The sequence below is a fragment of the Dreissena polymorpha genome, chromosome 9 (assembly GCF_020536995.1).
Source record: "Dreissena polymorpha isolate Duluth1 chromosome 9, UMN_Dpol_1.0, whole genome shotgun sequence".
NCBI lineage: Eukaryota > Metazoa > Mollusca > Bivalvia > Myida > Dreissenidae > Dreissena > Dreissena polymorpha.
In genome coordinates, this window is record NC_068363.1 from 97,034,621 (window position 1) to 97,055,157 (window position 20,537).

A 20,537-nucleotide genomic window follows, 5' to 3' on the forward strand; every position below is an offset into this window, starting at 1 on the left:
CTCAGAAAGTATCAATGCTATTGCATTCAAACTTGGTACACTTACTTACTATCATGAGGGGACTGGGCAGGCAAAGTAAGGTAACTCTGGCGTGCATTTTGACAGAATTATGTGCCCTTTTTATACTTAGAAAATTGAAAATTTTGGTTAAGTTTTGTGTTTAAGTCCATTTTATTCCTTAAGTATCAAAGCTATTGCTTTCATACTTGCAACACTTATTAACTATAATAAGGGGACTGTGCAGGCAAAGTTATGTAACTCTGACTGGCATTTGGACGGAATTATGGGCCCTTTATCCTTAGATAATTGAAAATTTGTTTAAGTTTTGTGTTTTGGTCCACTTTACCCCTAAAGTATCATAGATATTGCTTTCATACTTGGAACACTCGCAAACTATCATAAGGGTACAGTAAAAGGACAAGTTGCATAACTCTGATTGTCATTTTTACGGAGTTATGGCCCTTTTTTGACTTAGTAACTTTGAATATATGGTTAAATTTTGTGTTTCGTTTCACTTTACTTCTAAAGTATCAAGGCTTTTGTTTTCAAACTTCAAATACTTTCATGCTGACATGAGGTTTCTGTACCTGGCAAGTTGAATTTTAACTTGACCTTTGAATGACCTTGACTCTCAAGGTCAAATTATTAAATTTTGCTAAAATTGCCATAACTTCTTTATTTATGATTAGATTTGATCGATACTTTGACAAAACTACTCTTACCTGACATACCACAATAGACTCTACCCAAACCATCCCCCCTACCCTCCCTCCCCCCTTTCCCCCCCCCCCCCGAATCCCCCCCTCCCCCTAAAATCCTTTTTTTTTATTTATTTTTTTAAGATCATCTCACAAATGACCACCACACCCTCACACTATACCCCCCCACCCACACACCCCCCAATTTTTTTTTTTAAACGGTTAAAAAACACAAATATTTATTTTTATTATTTTATTTTTGAAATAACGTCCCACCATCGCACCCAAGAATCCCCTCCCACCCCCCACCCCCCCCCCCCCCCCCCCCCCGGCCCCCCCATTTCTTTTTGCATTTTTTTTTCGCATTTTGGAAGATGATGTAATAAATGTCCACACCCCCACACTATACACCCCTCTTCATTTTTGTTGCTGTTTCAGAGAAGATGATACCACTGAAGCCCCCCACTAACCTGACGGTGGGGCTGATAGAGAGTACAGAGGTGTACCTGTTCTGGTATCCCCCGGAGACTTACTTCCTCCACAACCCAACAACAAACGTCACCAATGAGACCGGCGTGGATCTCGACTACGATGAATACTCTATCGCAACAAAGGTGGATGTCCCATATGCTGTAAATAACCAAGTGTCCAACAGTGATACAAAAGGAACAAGTACTCCCGCAGCCACGACAACAAAAATTCTAGTGCACAATGTGACAGTTACTAATGAGACCAGTGTTCAAAATTCAACAACTAAATCAAGTACAAATTCTCCTACTGGGAGTGTCTCCTCTACTGCCGTTCCAAAGGTCACGACCTCTCCATCTGTTGTGGCTAATTCTACGGGAGACTTATTGTTTGTCAATGGAACATTTCTGAACATCACAGAGTATGCAAATGCCACATACGTTCCTTTTCATTTTGCAAAATTAAAACACTACCTGATTCAACTAACCAATGATTCAGGTATGATTTTATTATTTTAATGTTTATCCTTATTAATACTCTTGAATGTGTAGTACAACAAGGAGTTTTTTATTTTTTTGTATTGTAATTTCTATTGTCAAAATTGAGTACATTTTTTGAATATTTTTGTTTTACTGATACTTTTAATTTATTAAATGCGGATGTTATTTTGAGTTACCATCGCACAATTCATATACAGTTCATGTGTGTCGCATAGAAAGTGAAACACTCCACAGCTATTGACTGACAGGGCTTGGATACATGTAATGTTTTGTTTATTAGGCACTTCTTTAAAAATGTACATGTAACAACTGAAAGTGCAGTATTTGGGAACTGGGCAGTGGTGTTCAGTAGTATTTTGAAAATTCAGTGCTTTCTCCCATGTAAATTGTTAAATAAATATAAGATATTGTCACTACCCATATAGTCAATCCATCGTCTCAAATAAAGCATTCTCCACATTTTTAAGTACTTGAATCCAGCACAATCAATTATCAAGCCTTGTTGACTACTGTTTTCAGGGTCCCCTATTCGGTCCCTGAAGGTGAATGGTTTAGTGATAGAGTACCCCCTGCAGGTGAATGACTCAGTGATGGAGTACAAGTTTGTGTTGCCTACTGTTTTCAGGGTCCCCTATTAGGTCCCTGTCGGTGAATGACTCAGTGATGGAGTACAAGCTGGAGGGTCTAGAGGCGGGCACCAAGTACCAGGTGGTAGTCAGTGCGGTCTACATCACTGGCAAGGTCGTGGCAGGCGTCCCAGCAGCCTTTAGTACACTCAATGAACCATCCACACCAGGTAGTATTTCTTACCCGTGCTATAATATTTCAATTTCTGCATTGCTAATTTACTAAAATATCCTCTGCAGTAATGAATTTTTCCATCATCAACAAGCGTAACCTCCTATGATTCTCTATAGCATCATAGGCATTGAATGTTTTAATGTCATTGATAAACAGGAGTTCCTACCTGAACTGGAAACTCTGGAGTCATTAATCTGCTCCTGATTACGGCGTCAATCAAAACAATTAAACCTCCTTTAACACCAACACTGTAATATGTAAAGCTCACTTCACCTAGCTCTGATGAGTTTGAACTACCTGCCTGACATTTGGTCTTTAAGATCTGTTGAGTATTGATTTCCTGAATATGGGGCTAGCAGACAGACATTGCATTAGTTTAGGGATCAAGTACACTGAAATGAGGTTAAAAGCTTTGCTTTAACACGGAGTTGAATATTGAGTGCATCTGGTATTTTTATAGTCTAGTTATCAGCGAAAAAAGTATAGTCCGACCAGAATTGTGATATCCTTGCGCTTTGACTTTTTTATTTTTGGCTTACACTGTAACAGACAGTGCCAAATCATGAAGAACAAAAAAAAATTGAAGACAGGATCAAAATGTTGTTTAATGCTGCATTATGCTTTGATAATTGTTTAATATCGAAAAATAAACACTATGTGTTGCATATAAATGTAGACCAGAATGAATAGAAAATTAGCTCGTTGGTGAAAACATTCGGGTGCACTGTTAATTGACACTGCGATTGCAATTACCAGTAATATATAAAAATATAATTATTTTTTATTTCATTTGATACTTTTAAGGTGTGGCAAATGTGTCGAATATCTAATTAATTTGTTATGGTTGAATTTCTCACATTCTTCTATGATCATTCTAAACTGCTTGCTGAAACGTTTCTGCTTTATTTAATACACTTACAGTTGCACAGATAATTTCTTAACATGGAAAACAAAATTAATCCTGTTCGTTTCCAATTATAAAAGGAATAAGCAATTTCATAAAACCTGTGCTTTTTCAGCAGATTGTTTACTGAATATTATTCAACCTTAATTTTGCCAAAGATTTTTTCCTGCTGTTTTGTGATAGCGCAAATACACATTTGACATCTGTATAGATGTATTGATCTGAACTGTTGTGCCTCGCTCAGAAAAAACAGAGGGTAATGCTTGTGTGTACAGTGTTGCCCTTGTTTAGCCTGTGCAGTGTGCACAAACAGACCATAATGCTTGTGTGTACAGTGTTGTCCTTGTTTAGCCTGTACAGTGTGCACAAACAGAGCGTAATGCTTGTGTGTACAGTGTTGTCCTTGTTTAGCCTGTACAGTGTGCACAAACAGAGCGTAATGCTTGTGTGTACAGTGTTGACCTTGTGTAGCCTGTACAGTGTGCACAAACAGAGCGTAATGGTTGTGTGTACAGTGTTGACCTTGTTTAGCCTGTACAGTGTGCACAAACAGAGCGTAATGCTTGTGTGTACAGTGTTGACCTTGTTTAGCCTGTACAGTGTGCACAAACATAGCGTTATGCTTGTGTGTACAGTGTTGACCTTGTGTAGTATGTACAGTGTGCACAAACAGAGCGTAATGCTTGTGTGTACAGTGTTGACCTTATGTAGCCTGTACAGTGTGCACAAACAGAGCGTAATGCTTGTGTGTACAGTGTTGACCTTGTGTAGCCTGTACAGTGTGCACAAACAGAGCGTAATGCTTGTGTGTACAGTGTTGTCCTTGTTTAGCCTGTACAGTGTGCACAAACAGAGGGTAATGCTTGTGTGTACAGTGTTGTCCTTGTTTAGCCTGTGCAGTGTGCACAAACAGAGCGTAATGCTTGTGTGTACAGTGTTGTCCTTGTTTAGCCTGTACAGTGTGCACAAACAGAGGGTAATGCTTGTGTGTACAGTGTTGTCCTTGTTTAGCCTGTACAGTGTGCACAAACAGAGCGTAATGCTTGTGTGTACAGTGTTGTCCTTGTTTAGCCTGTACAGTGTGCACAAACAGAGGGTAATGCTTGTGTGTACAGTGTTGTCCTTGTTTAGCCTGTGCAGTGTGCACAAACAGAGGGTAATGCTTGTGTGTACAGTGTTGTCCTTGTTTAGCCTGTACAGTGTGCACAAACAGAGCGTAATGCTTGTGTGTACAGTGTTGTCCTTGTTTAGCCTGTGCAGTGTGCACAAACAGAGCGTAATGCTTGTGTGTACAGTGTTGTCCTTGTTTAGCCTGTGCAGTGTGCACAGAGCGTAATGCTTGTGTGTACAGTGTTGTCCTTGTTTAGCCTGTACAGTGTGCACACACAGAGCGTAATGCTTGTGTGTACAGTGTTGTCCTTGTTTAGCCTGTGCAGTGTGCACAAACAGAGGGTAATGCTTGTGTGTACAGTGTTGTCCTTGTTTAGCCTGTGCAGTGTGCACAGCTCATCAGGAACAACACTTTCCTCTTTTATTATACAGACTTCAGTCTGCACATGCTAATCTGGGACAACACTGAACATGCAAGCATTAGGCTGAAAGTTTCCTTAACGAAGCTCAGTTGATACCCGCACCACTTCCTGTGGCTATGCTTTTGTTAATTCTATGTTAACAATTATGAGCACATGTTAAACCTGTGAAGCAGGAAACAACTATATTATTGAGATTTGCCTTAGGCATAATTAGTGACAACTATTTTGCTATTTTGTTTGTCATTTTAACGCAACATTTAAATGTACAGTATGAATAAGGCTACAAGATACATGCAATTGGTTATCGGGAATAAGAATTTTATCGGTAATAAAAATTTCTTTCTTGAATGATTGATTATCTGTAAAACAAATAAATAACAAACAAAACAAAAGCTCATAAAACAGGTAATTGGTTTGTGACAATTTTGGCATACGATTATATAAGCTAAAGTTTTACTAATTGATTAAGGTTCTTGTTGATGTACTGTTATTATTTGTTGAATCATATAGTGTATGATATCGCCTATGTTTTTAGGCAAGTGTTTCTGTGACCCATATGGCACAGTAAATGGCCGGGTGGCCTGCAATACCAACCGTACCCAAGGAGGGTTCTGCACGTGCAATCCCACCAACGCAGGCCTGTTCTGTGAGCTCTGTGCCCACAAGTACTACCGGCTGGCACCAAGCATGCCCTGCCACCGCTGTCCCTGCTCGGAACAGTCTTCCACCGGATCCTGTCACTTTGGTAAACACCTCTTACATATTGTACAATGACACACATGGGAATAGTGAGCATTATGCCCAGGCATAAAAGTGTTATTGAGGATCACAATGTAACTCCTGTTTGCTTGTCCAGCCTGTGAAGTGTAGGGTCAGCCTGTGAAAGATACAGGACAACTTTTATTCCAGTCATCTTTAAAAAAAATCATAACTTAAGCTAAACTTAACTCCCATCTGATGTGCATTTACAATCATCGTTTAATAGTGTGGTGTTCGTCACATTATATGCAATAAAATGCTACTTATAATAAGCAGCTCTCTGGTAAATGTTGGCTGAATGCATATGCCTAAAGTGTTGACCCAGATCAGCCTGTGCAGTCCACATAAGCTAATTGGGGACGAGACTTTATGCACATGCAGAACGCCCAGTTTTCTCAGGCTCATATAGTGCTCTGTGTGTTTGTAGTTGAGGGTTACCTGCACTGTCTGACCTGTCGACAGGGGTATGCTGGCAATCTGTGTCACCGCTGTGCCAATGGCTACTACAGGGACTTCAGTGTCAACCCCTCACGCTGTCGTGAGTGCGGAAGCTGCCCCAACATCAGCCCTGCACTCATCTGTGACCCCTTTGATGGTAAACAGTTTAGCTTTTGATATAGCAAGCAGCTTTGTCATTAGTACAGTATTTAGCTATTGCCATGTCTTTATCTGTAGTACAGTATTTAGCTATCGCCATGTCTTTGTCATTAGTACAGTATTTAGCTATCGCCATGTCTTTGTCATTAGTACAGTATTTAGCTATTGCCATGTCTTTATCTGTAGTACAGTATTTAGCTATCGCCATGTCTTTGTCATTAGTACAGTATTTAGCTATCGCCATGTCTTTGTCATTAGTACAGTATTTAGCTATTGCCATGTCTTTATCTGTAGTACAGTATTTAGCTATCGCCATGTCTTTGTCATTAGTACAGTATTTAGCTATCGCCATGTCTTTGTCATTAGTACAGTATTTAGCTATCGCCATGTCTTTGTCATTAGTACAGTATTTAGCTATCGCCGTGTCTTTGTCATTAGTACAGTATTTAGCTATCGCCATGTCTTTGTCATTAGTACAGTATTTAGCTATTGCCATGTCTTTATCTGTAGTACAGTATTTAGCTATCGCCATGTCTTTGTCATTAGTACAGTATTTAGCTATCGCCATGTCTTTGTCATTAGTACAGTATTTAGCTATCGCCATGTCTTTATCTGTAGTACAGTATTTAGCTTTCGCCATGTCTTTGTCATTAGTACAGTATTTAGCTATCGCCATGTCTTTGTCATTAGAACAGTATTTAGCTATCGCCGTGTCTTTATCTGTAGTACAGTATTTAGCTATCGCCATGTCTTTGTCATTAGTACAGTATTTAGCTATCGCCGTGTCTTTGTCATTAGTACAGTATTTAGCTATTGCCATGTCTTTGTCATTAGTACAGTATTTAGCTATCGCCATGTCTTTGTCATTTGTACAGTATTTAGCTATCGCCGTGACTTTATCTGTAGTACAGTATTTAGCTATCGCCATGTCTTTGTCATTAGTACAGTATTTAGCTATAACCATGTCTTTGTCATTAGTACAGTATTTAGCTATCGCCATGTCTTTGTCATTAGTACAGTATTTAGCTATCGCCATGTCTTTGTCATTAGTACAGTATTTAGCTATCGCCATGTCTTTGTCATTAGTACAGTATTTAGCTATCGCCATGTCTTTGTCATTAGTACAGTATTTAGCTATCGCCATGTCTTTGTCATTAGTACAGTATTTAGCTTTTGCCATGTCTTTGTCATTAGTACAGTATTTAGCTATTGCCATGTCTTTATCTGTAGTACAGTATTTATCTATCGCCATGTCTTTGTCATTAGTACAGTATTTAGCTATCGCCATGTCTTTGTCATTAGTACAGTATTTAGCTATCGCCATGTCTTTGTCATTTGTACAGTATTTAGCTATCGCCATGTCTTTGTCATTAGTACAGTATTTAGCTATTGCCATGTCTTTGTCATTAGTACAGTATTTAGCTATCGCCGTGTCTTTATCTGTAGTATCATCTTTCAATTCGAATAAAAATTTGTGTATATTTGGTTATATTTTTGTGTTGTCCTTTGATGCAACATTTAAATGTGACATTTACTTAATATTGTTTTTGTTATTTTTATAATGGTAACTGTAATTGTTTGTCTAATTTCAAGAAATTATTAATATGTAATAAATAGGTGAAATTTGTTGTTTAATCATTGTCTGTAAACATCTGACGGTGCCTATTATCGCATGTCTGCACAACCTATTTAAGGCACCTGCAAGAGCTGTCATTTCAACACAACAGGCAATTATTGTGACAGGTGCCTCGACGGCTTTGAAGGAGATCCTCTGAAGAACATACCATGTACCCCAGTCACTAGTACAGGTATGTACCCCAGTCACTAGTACAGGTATGTACCCCAGTCACTAGTACAGGTTTGTACCCTGGTCAATAGTATAGGTATATACCTGGTCACTAGTACAGGTATGTATCCCAGTCACTGGTCCAGGTATGTACTCCAGTCACTAGTGCACGTATTTACCCCAGTCACTAGTACAGGTATGTACCCCAGTCACTAGTACAGGTTTGTACCCTGGTCAATAGTATAGGTATATACCTGGTCACTAGTTCAGGTATGTACCCCAGTCACTGGTCCAGGTATGTACCCCAGTCACTAGTACAGGTATGTACCCCAGTCACTAGTACAGGTTTGTACCCCAGTCACTAGTACAGGTTTGTACCCCAGTCACTAGTACAGGTTTGTACCCTGGTCAATAGTATAGGAATATACCTGGTCACTAGTACAGGTATGTACCCCAGTCACTAGTACAGGTATGTACCCCAGTCACTGGTCCAGGTATGTACCCCAGTCACAAGTGCAGGTATGTACCCCAGTCACTAGTACAGGTTTGTACCCCAGTCACTAGTACAGGTTTGTACCCTGGTCAATAGTATAGGTATATACCTGGTCACTAGTACAGGTATGTACCCCAACCACTAGTACAGGTATGTACCCCAGTCACTAGTACAGGTTTATACCCTGGTCAATAGTATAGGTATATACCTGGTCACTAGTACAGGTATGTACCCCAGTCACTGGTCCAGGTATGTACTCCAGTCACTAGTGCATGTATGTACCCCAGTCACTAGTACAGGTATGTACCCCAGTCACTAGTACAGGTATGTACCCCAGTCACTAGTACATGTTTGTACCCTGGTCAATTGTATAGGTATATACCTGGTCACTAGTACAGGTATGTACCCCAGAAACTGGTCCAGGTATGTACCCCAGTCACTAGTCCAGGTATGTACCCCAGTCACTAGTACAGGTATGTACCCCAGTCACTAGTACAGGTATGTACCCCAGTCACTAGTCCAGGTATGTACCCCAGTCACTAGTACAGGTATGTACCCCGGTCACTAGTACAGGTATATACCTGGTCACTAGTACAGGTATGTACCCCAGTCACTGGGTCAGGTATGTACCCCAGACACTAGTCCAGGTATGTACCCCAGTCACTTGTCCAGGTATGTACCCCAGTCACTGGTCCAGGTATGTACCCCAGTCACTAGTCCAGGTATGTACCCCAGTCACTAGTACAGGTATGTACCCCAGTCACTAGTACAGGTATGTACCCCAGTCAATAGTACAGGTTTGTACCCCAGTCACTAGTACAGGTTTGTAACCCAGTCACTAGTACAGGTATGTACCCCAGTCATTAGTCCAAGTATGTACCCCAGTCATTAGTCCAAGTATGTACCCCAGTCACTAGTCCAGTTATGTACCCCAGTCTCCAGATATGTACCTCAGTCACTAGTATAGGTATGTACTCCAGTCACCAGTCCAGGTATGTACCCCGTTCACTAGTCCAGATATGTACCTCAGTCACTAGTCCAGGTATGTACCCCAGTCACTTTTATAATGTACATTCAGATAACTAAAAATTAATTCATAAAAGTAGCTCTTGAAAAAAGTTGGTTAATTTAAACTTGGACTTAAATTGGTGAAATTTTGAGATAAATTTTCAAGTTAATAACAATACTAGTGTACATTCTAAATGTTTTGTAGCACCTCCACAGGAGAATAAGCACCCTACAGTAGGCATTATAGCAGCCATAGTGGTGGTGGTGCTGCTTGCTTTAGGGGCAGTGTTTGCATTTATCATGTACAAGCGCTCTCGAAACTTCCCCGCCAACAAGCCATTCTGGTCCATAGAGTTCAAGGAGTCGCATGACGATGTCAACTTCAGTGCCGTACCCGAGGATGAGCTGGAGAGACAGAGGGAGGAGATGGACGAGGAACGGAAACACAAGAAATATCTGCCCAAGTACCGGCACCTACATGAGGACGCTTAGTGCTTTTTAATTTTGTAAATAGTTGTTGTTGTAAAAAAAGTATTGGTATTGGAAAACGGACCTTAATGCATGTGCCTAAAGTTTTGTCCCAGATTAGCCTGTGTAGTACGCATAGGCTAATCAGGGACGATTCTTTCAGCTTTTATGGAATTTTCCCTTTTAAGAACTTTTTTATGAACAATAATCCAGTGTTGTGTGTACTGCACAGGGTTATCTGGCACAATACTACACAGATGTATTAAGTCCTGCTTTCCCAGAGTAAGGCTCATATAAGCTGTTATAGCTTCCCGCATGCAGTTTCTGAAGAGTTAAGCCCTCAATTTAGTTTATATAAACTAAGCTTTTCTTTGCTAGTGAATACAATGGTTTACGTTCTTTTGTATCTGAAACTTGACACCTATACACGCAAAGCTTTTTGATTATGAATATTTGTTATTTATTTTTGAAGTAAATAATGTGTCACGCATATTTGGAATAGAATTATATGAGCTTCGTTCTGGTAAAACTGCCCTTAGTGCACATGAATAAAGTTTCATCCAAGATTAGCCTGTGCTGTCTTCACAGGCTAATGAGGGGTAACTCTCACCGCCTACACTGGATTTATGTTTTGATGACACTCTAAACGAACAATTTCATGAAAGGGGCATTAATTTAGCCCCTTGTTCCCAGTACGATGCATAATTATAGGAGTCAGCATGAACAGATTGTATCTGATTAGGGATGTTTGGCACAACAGCTACATGATCAGATGTGACATGTTTGTAGGGATGTTTGGCACAGCAGCTACATGATCAGATGTGACATGTTTGTAGGGATGTTTGGCACAACAGCTACATGATCAGATGTGACATGTTTGTAGGGATGTTTGGCACAGCAGCTACATGATCAGATGTGACATGTTTGTAGGGATGTTTGGCACAACAGCTACATGATCAGATGTGACATGTTTGTAGGGATGTTTGGCACAACAGCTACATGATCAGATGTGACATGTTTGATGGCAATTTTAAATGTTGTGAGTTTTTAACACACGCTTATAACGGTGGAAAACGGTGATTAATACATTTGCCTAAAGTGTCGTCCCAGATAAACCTGCGCAGTTTGCAAGGCTAATCAGGGACAGCTCTGTTTGCTTTTATTGTATTTTTTGTTGGAAGGAAGTATCTACTTAGCGAAAAATCCAGTGTAGGGTAAAGTACAGGATAATCTGGGACTACACTTTACACACATGCATGTTCCCCCTTTTCACAGTGGGAGGCTGTTATGGGTAACACGACCATTATTTGTCAGTTAGTGGCTTCTGCTGTATCATTTCTGGTCAGTATTTGTTACATTCTATGACTACTGACTAGAAAAATAGCAGTGGTGCCGTATATGCCTTTAAATTGTGTTTTATTTAAATGCTTTTTATTTGACGTTTTACATTCCTGTTCTTATTTTGGAACCACTAGTGCTTTCATATTGTTTGCATCACAACCTGTAAATACATGTACATGCAAAAACATACTGTGTATATAGAAATGCATTTTTTTATTACTTTTTATGTATATAGTGATAGCTCTTTGTACAAGTGTTTTAATTCTTTATAGTTAGATATAATTTTTTTAACCATTTTTATTAGGTTTGCTGGTGTATATTTTAGTGTTTGTTTTATTATTAAAAAATCATGCAGAATTAATGCAACTAGAAACAGAAACAAAAAAAATACAGTTTCAACTAATGGCCAGCATCAGCTAAACATCATGTGCAACCATATACTAAGTAAATGTCACTCACACAATTATGTTGATGGAAGCGTCAAATTTGTTACTGTAAATGTCCGAACCTGTCTTTTGTTTGAAAAAATGTGACTTTTATGGCACTTATGTCCCTAAAATATTTGGACTGAAAAACTTGTGAATAATTACAAGATGTCACTAAAATCTTGGGAACATTTGGTTCATGTTTTTCTTCCACTCTGATATCTATGTTCAAATCTTCATTTTGTGCTGTTTTCTAGTATATTTCCAAAGTAAAAAGTAAATTGTAATATGCAAATTACCTATTTCTATTTAATTTAGAGATGAAGTTGCAAAACAAATACTTGTGAGCTTCTGGTATAAAATCATTCAAATAAAAGTTCAGTCAATGATAATAATGATGGCTCTAACACAATGAAAGTAAACATTTTTTCCTCGACTCAAAATGTTTCAGCATTTTGGCAAGTACCAGTTTTAATAGCTAAAGAAAGTGTGCAGAGTTATTGAACGGGTGAACAATGTTCAATATACAATGTACAGACTTTATCAAACATGTGTACAATGTACAGACTTTATCAAACATGTGTACAATGTTCAATATACAATGTACAGACTTTATCAAACCTGTTTACAATGTTCAATATACAATGTACAGACTTTATTAAACATGTGTACAATGTACAGACTTTATCAAAACTGTGTACAATGTTCAATAACAAATCTACAGACTTTACCAAACCTGTGTACATTGTTCAATAAACAATCTACAGACTTTATCAAACCTGTGTACAATGTTCAATATACAATGTACAGACTTTATCTATCCAGTATACAATGTTCAAAATACAATGTACTGACTTTATCTATTCCGTGTACAATGTTCAATATACAATGTCCTGACTTGTACACACCTTTAAAAAATTATGATTTATATGCTCGTGTCCCGGTAACGCAGTCTCATATGGGTGGATTCATTTTGTAGGCAACATTTTCTGATACTTATTCGCGTATATAAGATGTTTGGATGCATTTGATTTTACTGTAATTTGTGTGTAACATTTAAATTAAATCCAGATGTGTATGTCAGTAAATTGAGGTATGTTTTAAATGAATGTGTACATTTTTATAATTCTTTATTATTGTTGGGTTTTATGAGCTTATCATGTAAATTTTATTTGCCATATTTATGTAGTTGTGAGATTTTAAAGTATTGGACTTTATAGACGCAATACATTTTTTTACCTTCAAAATCCAATATTTTCTCAACTCATAAACAAATGCTATGTATGATCTGTTTTGCACAGCTGTATATTTGTTATTAAAATGCTGGTTTTTGGTTTTACCTTTGCTTTTTATCAATATAATGTTCTGATATGAATGATGAGTTGTGACAATGTTTGCAAGTGTACGAGTGCTGACTGTAGGATCCTTATTTTCTTTTAATATGAGCCATGCTCTTAGAAAACCGGGCTAAATCCATGTTCATAAAGTGTCGTCAGAGTGAGCCAGTTCTGTCCACACAGGCTAATCAGGAACAACACTTTCTGCTTTTATGGAATTTTTCGTTTACATGTATTAAGACTGGTTGTCTAGAAGGAAAGTACATGTATTAAGACTGGTTATCTAGAAGGAAAGTACATGTATTAAGACTGGTTGTCTAGGAGGAAAGTACATGTATTAAGACTGAATGTCTAGGAGGAAAGTACATGTATTAAGACTGGTTGTCTAGGAGGAAAGTACATGCATTAAGACTGGTTGTCTATGAGGAAAGTACATGCATTAAGACTGGTTGTCTAGGAGGAAAGTACATGCATTAAGATTGGTTGTCTAGGAGGAAAGTACATGTATTAAGACTGGTTGTCTAGGAGGAAAGTACATGCATTAAGACTGGTTGTCTAGGAGGAAAGTACATGCATTAAGACTGGTTGTCTAGGAGGAAAGTACGTGCATTAAGACTGGTTGTCTAGGAGGAAAGTACATGTATTAAGACTGGTTGTCTAGGAGGAAAGTACATCTATTAAGACTGAATGTCTAGGAGGAAAGTACATGTATTAAGACTGGTTGTCTAGGAGGAAAGTACATGCATTAAGACTGGTTGTCTAGGAGGAAAGTACATGTATTAAGACTGGTTGTCTAGGAGAAATTACATGCATTAAGACTGGTTGTCAAGGAGGAAAGTACATGTATTAAGACTGGTTGTCTAGGAGGAAAGTACATGTATTAAGACTGGTTGTCTAGGAGGAAAGTACATGTATTAAGACTGGTTGTCTAGGAGGAAAGTACATGTATTAAGACTGGTTGTCTAGGAGGAAAGTACATGTATTAAGAAGACTGGTTGTCTAGGAGGAAAGTACATGTATTAAGACTGGTTGTCTAGAAGGAAAGTACATGTATTAAGACTGGTTGTCTGGAAGGAAAGTACATGTATTAAGACTGGTTGTCTAGGAGGAAAGTACATGTATTAAGACTGGTTGTCTAGGAGGAAAGTACATGTATTAAGACTGTTTGTCTAGGAGGAAAGTACATGTATTAAGACTGGTTGTCTAGGAGGAAAGTACATGTATTAAGACTGGTTGTCTAGGAGGAAAGTACATGTATTAAGACTGGTTGTCTAGGAGGAAAGTACATGTATTAAGACTGGTTGTCTAGGAGGAAAGTACATGTATTAAGACTGGTTGTCTAGGAGGAAAGTACATGTATTAAGACTGGTTGTCTAGGAGGAAAGTACATGTATTAAGACTGGTTGTCTAGGAGGAAAGTACATGTATTAAGAAGACTGGTTGTCTAGGAGGAAAGTACATGTATTAAGACTGGTTGTCTAGAAGGAAAGTACATGTATTAAGACTGGTTGTCTAGGAGGAAAGTACATGTATTAAGAAGACTGGTTGTCTAGGAGGAAAGTACGTGTATTAAGACTGGTTGTCTAGAAGGAAAGTACATGTATTAAGACTGGTTGTCTAGAAGGAAAGTACATGTATTAAGACTGGTTGTCTAGGGGGAAAGTACATGTATTAAGACTGGTTGTCTAGGAGGAAAGTACATGTATTAAAACTGGTTGTCTAGGAGGAAAGTACATGTATTAAGACTGGTTGTCTAGGAGGAAAGTACATGCATTAAGACTGGTTGTCTAGGAGGAAAGTTCATGTATTAAGGCTGGTTGTCTAGGAGGAAGGTACATGTATTAAGACTGGTTGTCTAGGAGGAAAGTTCATGTATTAAGACTGGTTGTCTAGGAGGAAAGTACATGCATTAAGACTGGTTGTCTAGGAGGAAAGTACATGCATTAAGACTGGTTGTCTAGGAGGAAAGTACATGTATTAAGACCTGTTTTCCTAGAGCGCGGCTCATATACAGTTGACTCCTTAAGACATGAACCTGCTGGTTAGTGTCTCATTAGATGTAAGTCTTTGAAAAACCAATACGTATTGCTATATATTTATATTATAATATACATGATTACTAAGTTCAGTTTTCGGATCGCTTAAAGGGTATGTCACAAACCAAGTCATTAATTAAATAAAACTTGTTTATGTTACTGTTGATAATACAGTTTTCAAAACCTAAAATATTATTAACAGCCTGTAGCATTTCATAAAACTTTTGAATGAATATTTTATGTTTGTAAACAAGTTTTATAGATGACCTGAATACCTTCCAAGTTGAGAAGATTTAGCAGATGGATTCTGCTTGTACATATTCAAGTTCATAGTTGGTACTTTGTTAAGTTTCCTTACTGGTCCCAGCGTCTACAAATCATCAAGAGTCAACTACTGCTTTAAAATGTGGTATACCCAAACTCAATTTTATGTAATGAGAAGTTGTTTCCTTATACTCATTGCCTGTCATAATGCAAGTGTAACATATATGAATAATGTGAGTAAAATACACTACTAAATTTAAATGGTTTAATGATTAATTTAACAATTTTATATAGCAAACAGCATGTGTAGCATAACATTGTATAATTGTTTCATTCATATATTATTATGCCCCCCTTCGAAGAAGAGGGGGTATATTGCTTTGCTCATGTCGGTCTGTCGGTCGGTCTGTCGGTCCGTCCACCAGGTGGTTGTCAGACGATAACTCAAGAACGCTTGGGCCTAGGATCATGAAACTTCATAGGTACATTGATCATGACTCGCAGATGACCCCTATTGATTTTGAGGTCACTAGGTCAAAGCTCAAGGTCACGGTGACCTGAAATAGTGAAATGGTTTTTGACTGATTACTCAAGAACGCATACACTTAGGATCATGAAACTTCATGGGTAGATTGATCATGACTTGCAGATGACCCCTATTGATTTTGAGGTCACTAGGTCAAAGGTCAAGGTCACGGTGACCCGAAATAGTAAAATGGTTTTCGGATGATAATTCAAGAACGCATACGCCTAGGATCATGAAACTTCATGGGTAGATTGATCATGACTCACAGATGACCCCTATTGATTTTGAGGTCACTAGGTCAAAGGTCAAGGTCACGGTGACCCGAAATAGTAAAATGGTTTTCGGATGATAACTCAAGAACGCATACGCCTAGGATCATGACACTTCATAGGTAGATTGATCATGACTTGCAGATGACCCCTATTGATTTTGAGGTCACAAGGTCAAAGGTCAAGGTCACGGTGACCCGAAATAGTAAAATGATTTTCGGATGATAACTCAAGAACGCTTTTGCCTAGGATCATGACACTTCATAGGTACATTGATCGTGACCCGCAGATTTTCAGGTCACTAGGTCAAAGGTCAAGGTCACAGTGACAAAAATCGTATTCACACAATGGCTGCCACTACAACGGACAGCCCATATGGGGGGCATGCATGTTTTACAAACAGCCCTTGTTTTAGTATATGAATTTCGAATAAAACACAAAATTAAATTATAATTGTCTTTATTTTTATGCCCCCGGATCGAAAGATCGGGGGTATATTGTTTTTGGCCTGTCTATCATTGTATGTGTGTGTGTCCCAAAACTTTAACCTTCTTCTTAACTTTTGCAATATTGAACATAGCAACTTGATATTTGGCATGCATGTGTATCTCATGGAGCTGCACATTTTGAGTGGTGAAATGTCAAGGTCATCCTTCAAGGTCAAAGGTCAAAAAACAATTAAAAAACTTGAACCAAAACTTTAACCTTCTTCATAACTTTTGCAATATTGAACGTAGCAACTTGATATATGGCATGCATGTGTTTCTCATGGAGCTGCATATTTTGAGTGGTGAAAGGTCAAGGTCATCCTTCAAGGTCAAAGGTCATAAATAATAATTCAAAGTGGCGCATTAGGGGGCATTGTGTTTCTGACAAACACATCTCTTGTTTTCTTTTCTTTGGCAATAACAAACGACTAGAAAATATGTGTAAGATCAAATAATAAAACTGTTCAGTAAAGAAAATTGCCAAGTGGCCTACAAGGAATACTTAACTACGAGCAAATTAGTAATGATTACTTCAAGTGACATTGCTGATTTTAAGTATCTAACAGTCGAAACAAAGTAATCGATAGAAAAAGTGAACAGAACCGCAAAGTTAACCTCACTGGTATACAAATCCGCTATGTTAAGCAAATCCGTAAAGTAACTCACAATATTAAGCAAATCCGTAAAGTAACCCACAATGTATTTTTAGCAAATCCGTAAAGTAACTCACAATGTTAAGCAAATCCGTAAATTAACTCACAATGTAAAGCAAATCCGTAAAACAACTTATAATGTTAAGCAAATCCGTACATTAACTCACAATATTAAGCAATTCCGTAAAGTAAATGCATAATGTTAAGTAAATATGTAAAGTAACTAACAATGTAAGGCAAATCCGTATAGAAACTCATAATGTTTAGCAAAACTGTAAAGTAACTCACAATGTTAAGCGAATCCGTAAAGTAAGTCACGATGTGAAGCAAATCTGTAAATCAACTCACAATGTTAAGAAATCCGTAAAGTAACGCACAATGTAAAGCAAATCTGTAAAGTAACTAACAATGTTAAGCAAATCCGATGTTCCTTGCAAATATCATAATTAGTTTGCAATGCAATAAAATCTTTATTTTTCATAATTAGTTTCCTATGCAATAAAAATCTTTATTTTGCATAACTGGTTGGCAATGCAATACAAATCTTAATTTTGCAACTATCCTACTAAAAGCCAAATACGAGCTGGGAGTTATTTATATATCCGAGCTAAACCCATCTCCAGATAAAACGTTTTACTCCAGGAAGTAACAACCATTATATGGATGAACGCAGCAATCCTAAGACAACTGATCATACAAAATAGCACCCCTACACAATTTCAATATTGAATTGTTCAACCTGAGCATACCAAAAGAGACCGGAAGCTTCGTTCATTTTTCCGTTACAAGAAATCTCTAGAAAATGTATGCCCGCAAAATTCAGCCCACCAGTAGTAATTAATCCTCACCCACTGTCACAAGAATTGACCAGTCGCCAAATTATCGATCGCTCCGCCCACATAGTCACGTGGTTTAGTGATAAGAAAACTCCGACAAGCAGATCGCAATTATAGCGGATTACGTGAGGGAAATTCTATATTTGTAATGATGTATTATGCTCTTTTCTATAATATAAATTATTAAAGCCGCACACTAAACTAAACTGCTTTGTAAAACGTTAATACAATCATAAAAACTTTAGAGAGAAATGGCGTAATCAAAATAAATGAGTTAACGACAGACTGACTATCAGAAACGTTTCTTATACATATTATATAGGGAGTTGATGAAAAATCCGTTGTAAAAATTAGCATTTATTTCATATTGATTTTGAACTTGTATTCAACCGTCTGACAGTGAACCCGGTGGCTATTCATATATAATTTTGAAAATATTTTATTAAATGCAAATGACATATCCATATCATGACGGGTTTTTTGTTTATTAAAAATGTTTAGATCTTTGTTTTATTGTGTTATTTTTAAAAAGACACCGATTTTTTTTATTTAGATATAAATTAAATTTTGATTGTAACCATAATTTAATACAAGCCTAATTTCGTGGTTTCATTAACAGATAGTCTAATATGCATTTTATTTCATTTATGTTTAATGCGAACCTGTTACATTTCACTATCAAAAAATGAAGTGTTGGTATTACGGTGCTGTTCACGAACATTCGAATTGAATACATTTAGCATATTATGCATTTGCTTATTTATAACAAGATATGGCCCTTATATGTTAATTGCAATTTTCACAGTTCTCCCCGTATCAATATATGTTGTATTAGAAATGTTGTTGTTGTATTATAAGCCGTACATTTTACACTTGAAGTCGCTTTAAGGCTAAGCCGCGTTGAAATCACCTTTTTGTTGTTTTTACTTTAGTTAAAACAATATTTAAGTAAATAATTTATAATGATTGCCCTTGTTTATGCTCCACAGAAAATAAATATATAATTTGAAATCATTTAAGTAATTAAATAGTTTTCTTTTCTTGTGTACAGTACCTAACAATGCCTTAATGTTCCTTCATTCTGAGATCCACGCAACATACTGTTATTTATTAATCATCGACAATTACGCTGACATTAATAAGCACGTGTGGCAATTATTATGTTGCCCAAACTGCTTAATAATATTGTGCATCAAACGGTATAACACGTTTTATAGAACACACACCTGGTGTGGTTAAACTATTTATTGTGTTTGTTTTCTCATTACTCGTTCATATGTTCAAGAAATAAAGATAAAATAATAACCTTTTATAAAGTATGTGTAGCACCTACAATTTTGAATAATGATCGAACAGTAATGATCATGCATTTGATATAAAATCTGTGTAAACTCTTAAAAATTACGTCCATTCCACATGTACAACACGCTTTGTTTGTCGGACAAAATGGCGGCCAGATAAGCGTTGCTGAGGGGTGTGTGAAAAATCGATATCTGATTGGCTGATCGACAAAATGTGGGCGGAGTTGGCTACTGGTCAATTGGGTTGATAATACTAGGTTGGCATGCTTACAAATCCGATATCATATCAACAAATATTTTAAATAGTTACTTCCATTATACTTTTAAATTAAAGTATCCAAATACACCATAAAAAGCAGAGAAACATAAAGGGGGGGGGGTGCTGAGTTAATGTGAGCTGGAGTTTGTACGGCAAGGAAACAATATTTCAATAATTCAAACCCATAAAACCAACAGCATCAAAGAAACAAAAAGCGAATACAACATAAAAAACATTTGTTAATTAAGAGATTGATTTTACCACTAGACATTGGCACGGATTAGTTCAAGTTAACATATGTAATCGCAACCAAGAGTTATTCTAGCGCGCTCAGACCAAATATCGAGCCAAGAACATATGGTTCTACACGCATAATACGTGTGGTCTATGGGGAAATTACAATAATATAACATTGGCTACTTAAACATTTGATGTTTACACATTGGTGCAGTGATGTTTACACATTGGTGCAGCCTCAGATCATCAAACGGAAATCTCTACAATTTTCATTTTTCGTATTTATGCTCGCAACCAACGATAACCAACGTTATAATTTTAAGAATGAGCAAAACAATTCGGATTTGCATGTACATTCAAATTTCAATTGCTATAAACAATGTCAGATTTTATATAAAATGTTTGACAAATGTATTTATTGTGTGGGGTAGCATCAAACAAGTCCGAGTACTTACGGTAAGCATAATAAATGTCCTAGAAGTAATGTGAGAACTGATGAAAAATCTCAATACATTGTGACGTCGTCCATCTGACGTCACCCAACGTCATGA

At 37.4% G+C, this 20,537-nt stretch overlaps 2 protein-coding genes across 17 annotated transcripts in view; one reads left to right on the forward strand and one right to left on the reverse strand.

The window, feature by feature from the left end:
* The window catches only part of LOC127844063 (uncharacterized), a 30,140-nt gene extending 13,481 nt beyond the window's left edge, over positions 1-16,659 (forward strand). Inside the window, exons 3-10 of one of the 15 annotated variants that reach the window (XM_052374034.1) lie at positions 1,137-1,664; positions 2,292-2,462; positions 5,439-5,648; positions 6,090-6,257; positions 7,954-8,067; positions 9,752-13,445; positions 14,950-16,087; positions 16,233-16,659. In XM_052374034.1, the coding sequence (XP_052229994.1) occupies positions 1,137-1,664; positions 2,292-2,462; positions 5,439-5,648; positions 6,090-6,257; positions 7,954-8,067; positions 9,752-10,038 (1,478 nt within the window). In that variant the 3' untranslated portion in view covers positions 10,039-13,445; positions 14,950-16,087; positions 16,233-16,659. Of the gene's footprint in view, positions 1-1,136; positions 1,665-2,291; positions 2,463-5,438; positions 5,649-6,089; positions 6,258-7,953; positions 8,068-9,751; positions 13,888-14,133; positions 14,746-14,949 lie in introns of those variants that run through there. The other 14 variants (XM_052374032.1, XM_052374031.1, XM_052374033.1 and 11 more) reach the window with 14 other exon arrangements.
* On the reverse strand, positions 5,303-20,520 carry LOC127844065 (uncharacterized). 2 transcript variants are annotated; one of them, XR_008032545.1, is made up of 3 exons: positions 20,442-20,520; positions 6,101-6,249; positions 5,303-5,780 (listed from the first exon to the last, which is right to left on the reverse strand). XR_008032545.1 is itself a non-coding variant. In XM_052374037.1 (2 exons), the coding sequence occupies exon 1, from the start codon at positions 7,005-7,007 to the stop codon at positions 6,267-6,269; it is 741 nt and encodes a 246-aa protein (XP_052229997.1). In that variant the 5' UTR covers positions 7,008-7,028; the 3' UTR covers positions 5,303-5,780; positions 6,101-6,266. The 2 variants fall into 2 exon arrangements, 1 of the variants encoding a protein (XP_052229997.1); XM_052374037.1 differs by lacking the exon at positions 20,442-20,520 and having other exon boundaries at positions 6,101-7,028.
* Positions 20,521-20,537: the final 17 nt, after the last annotated feature.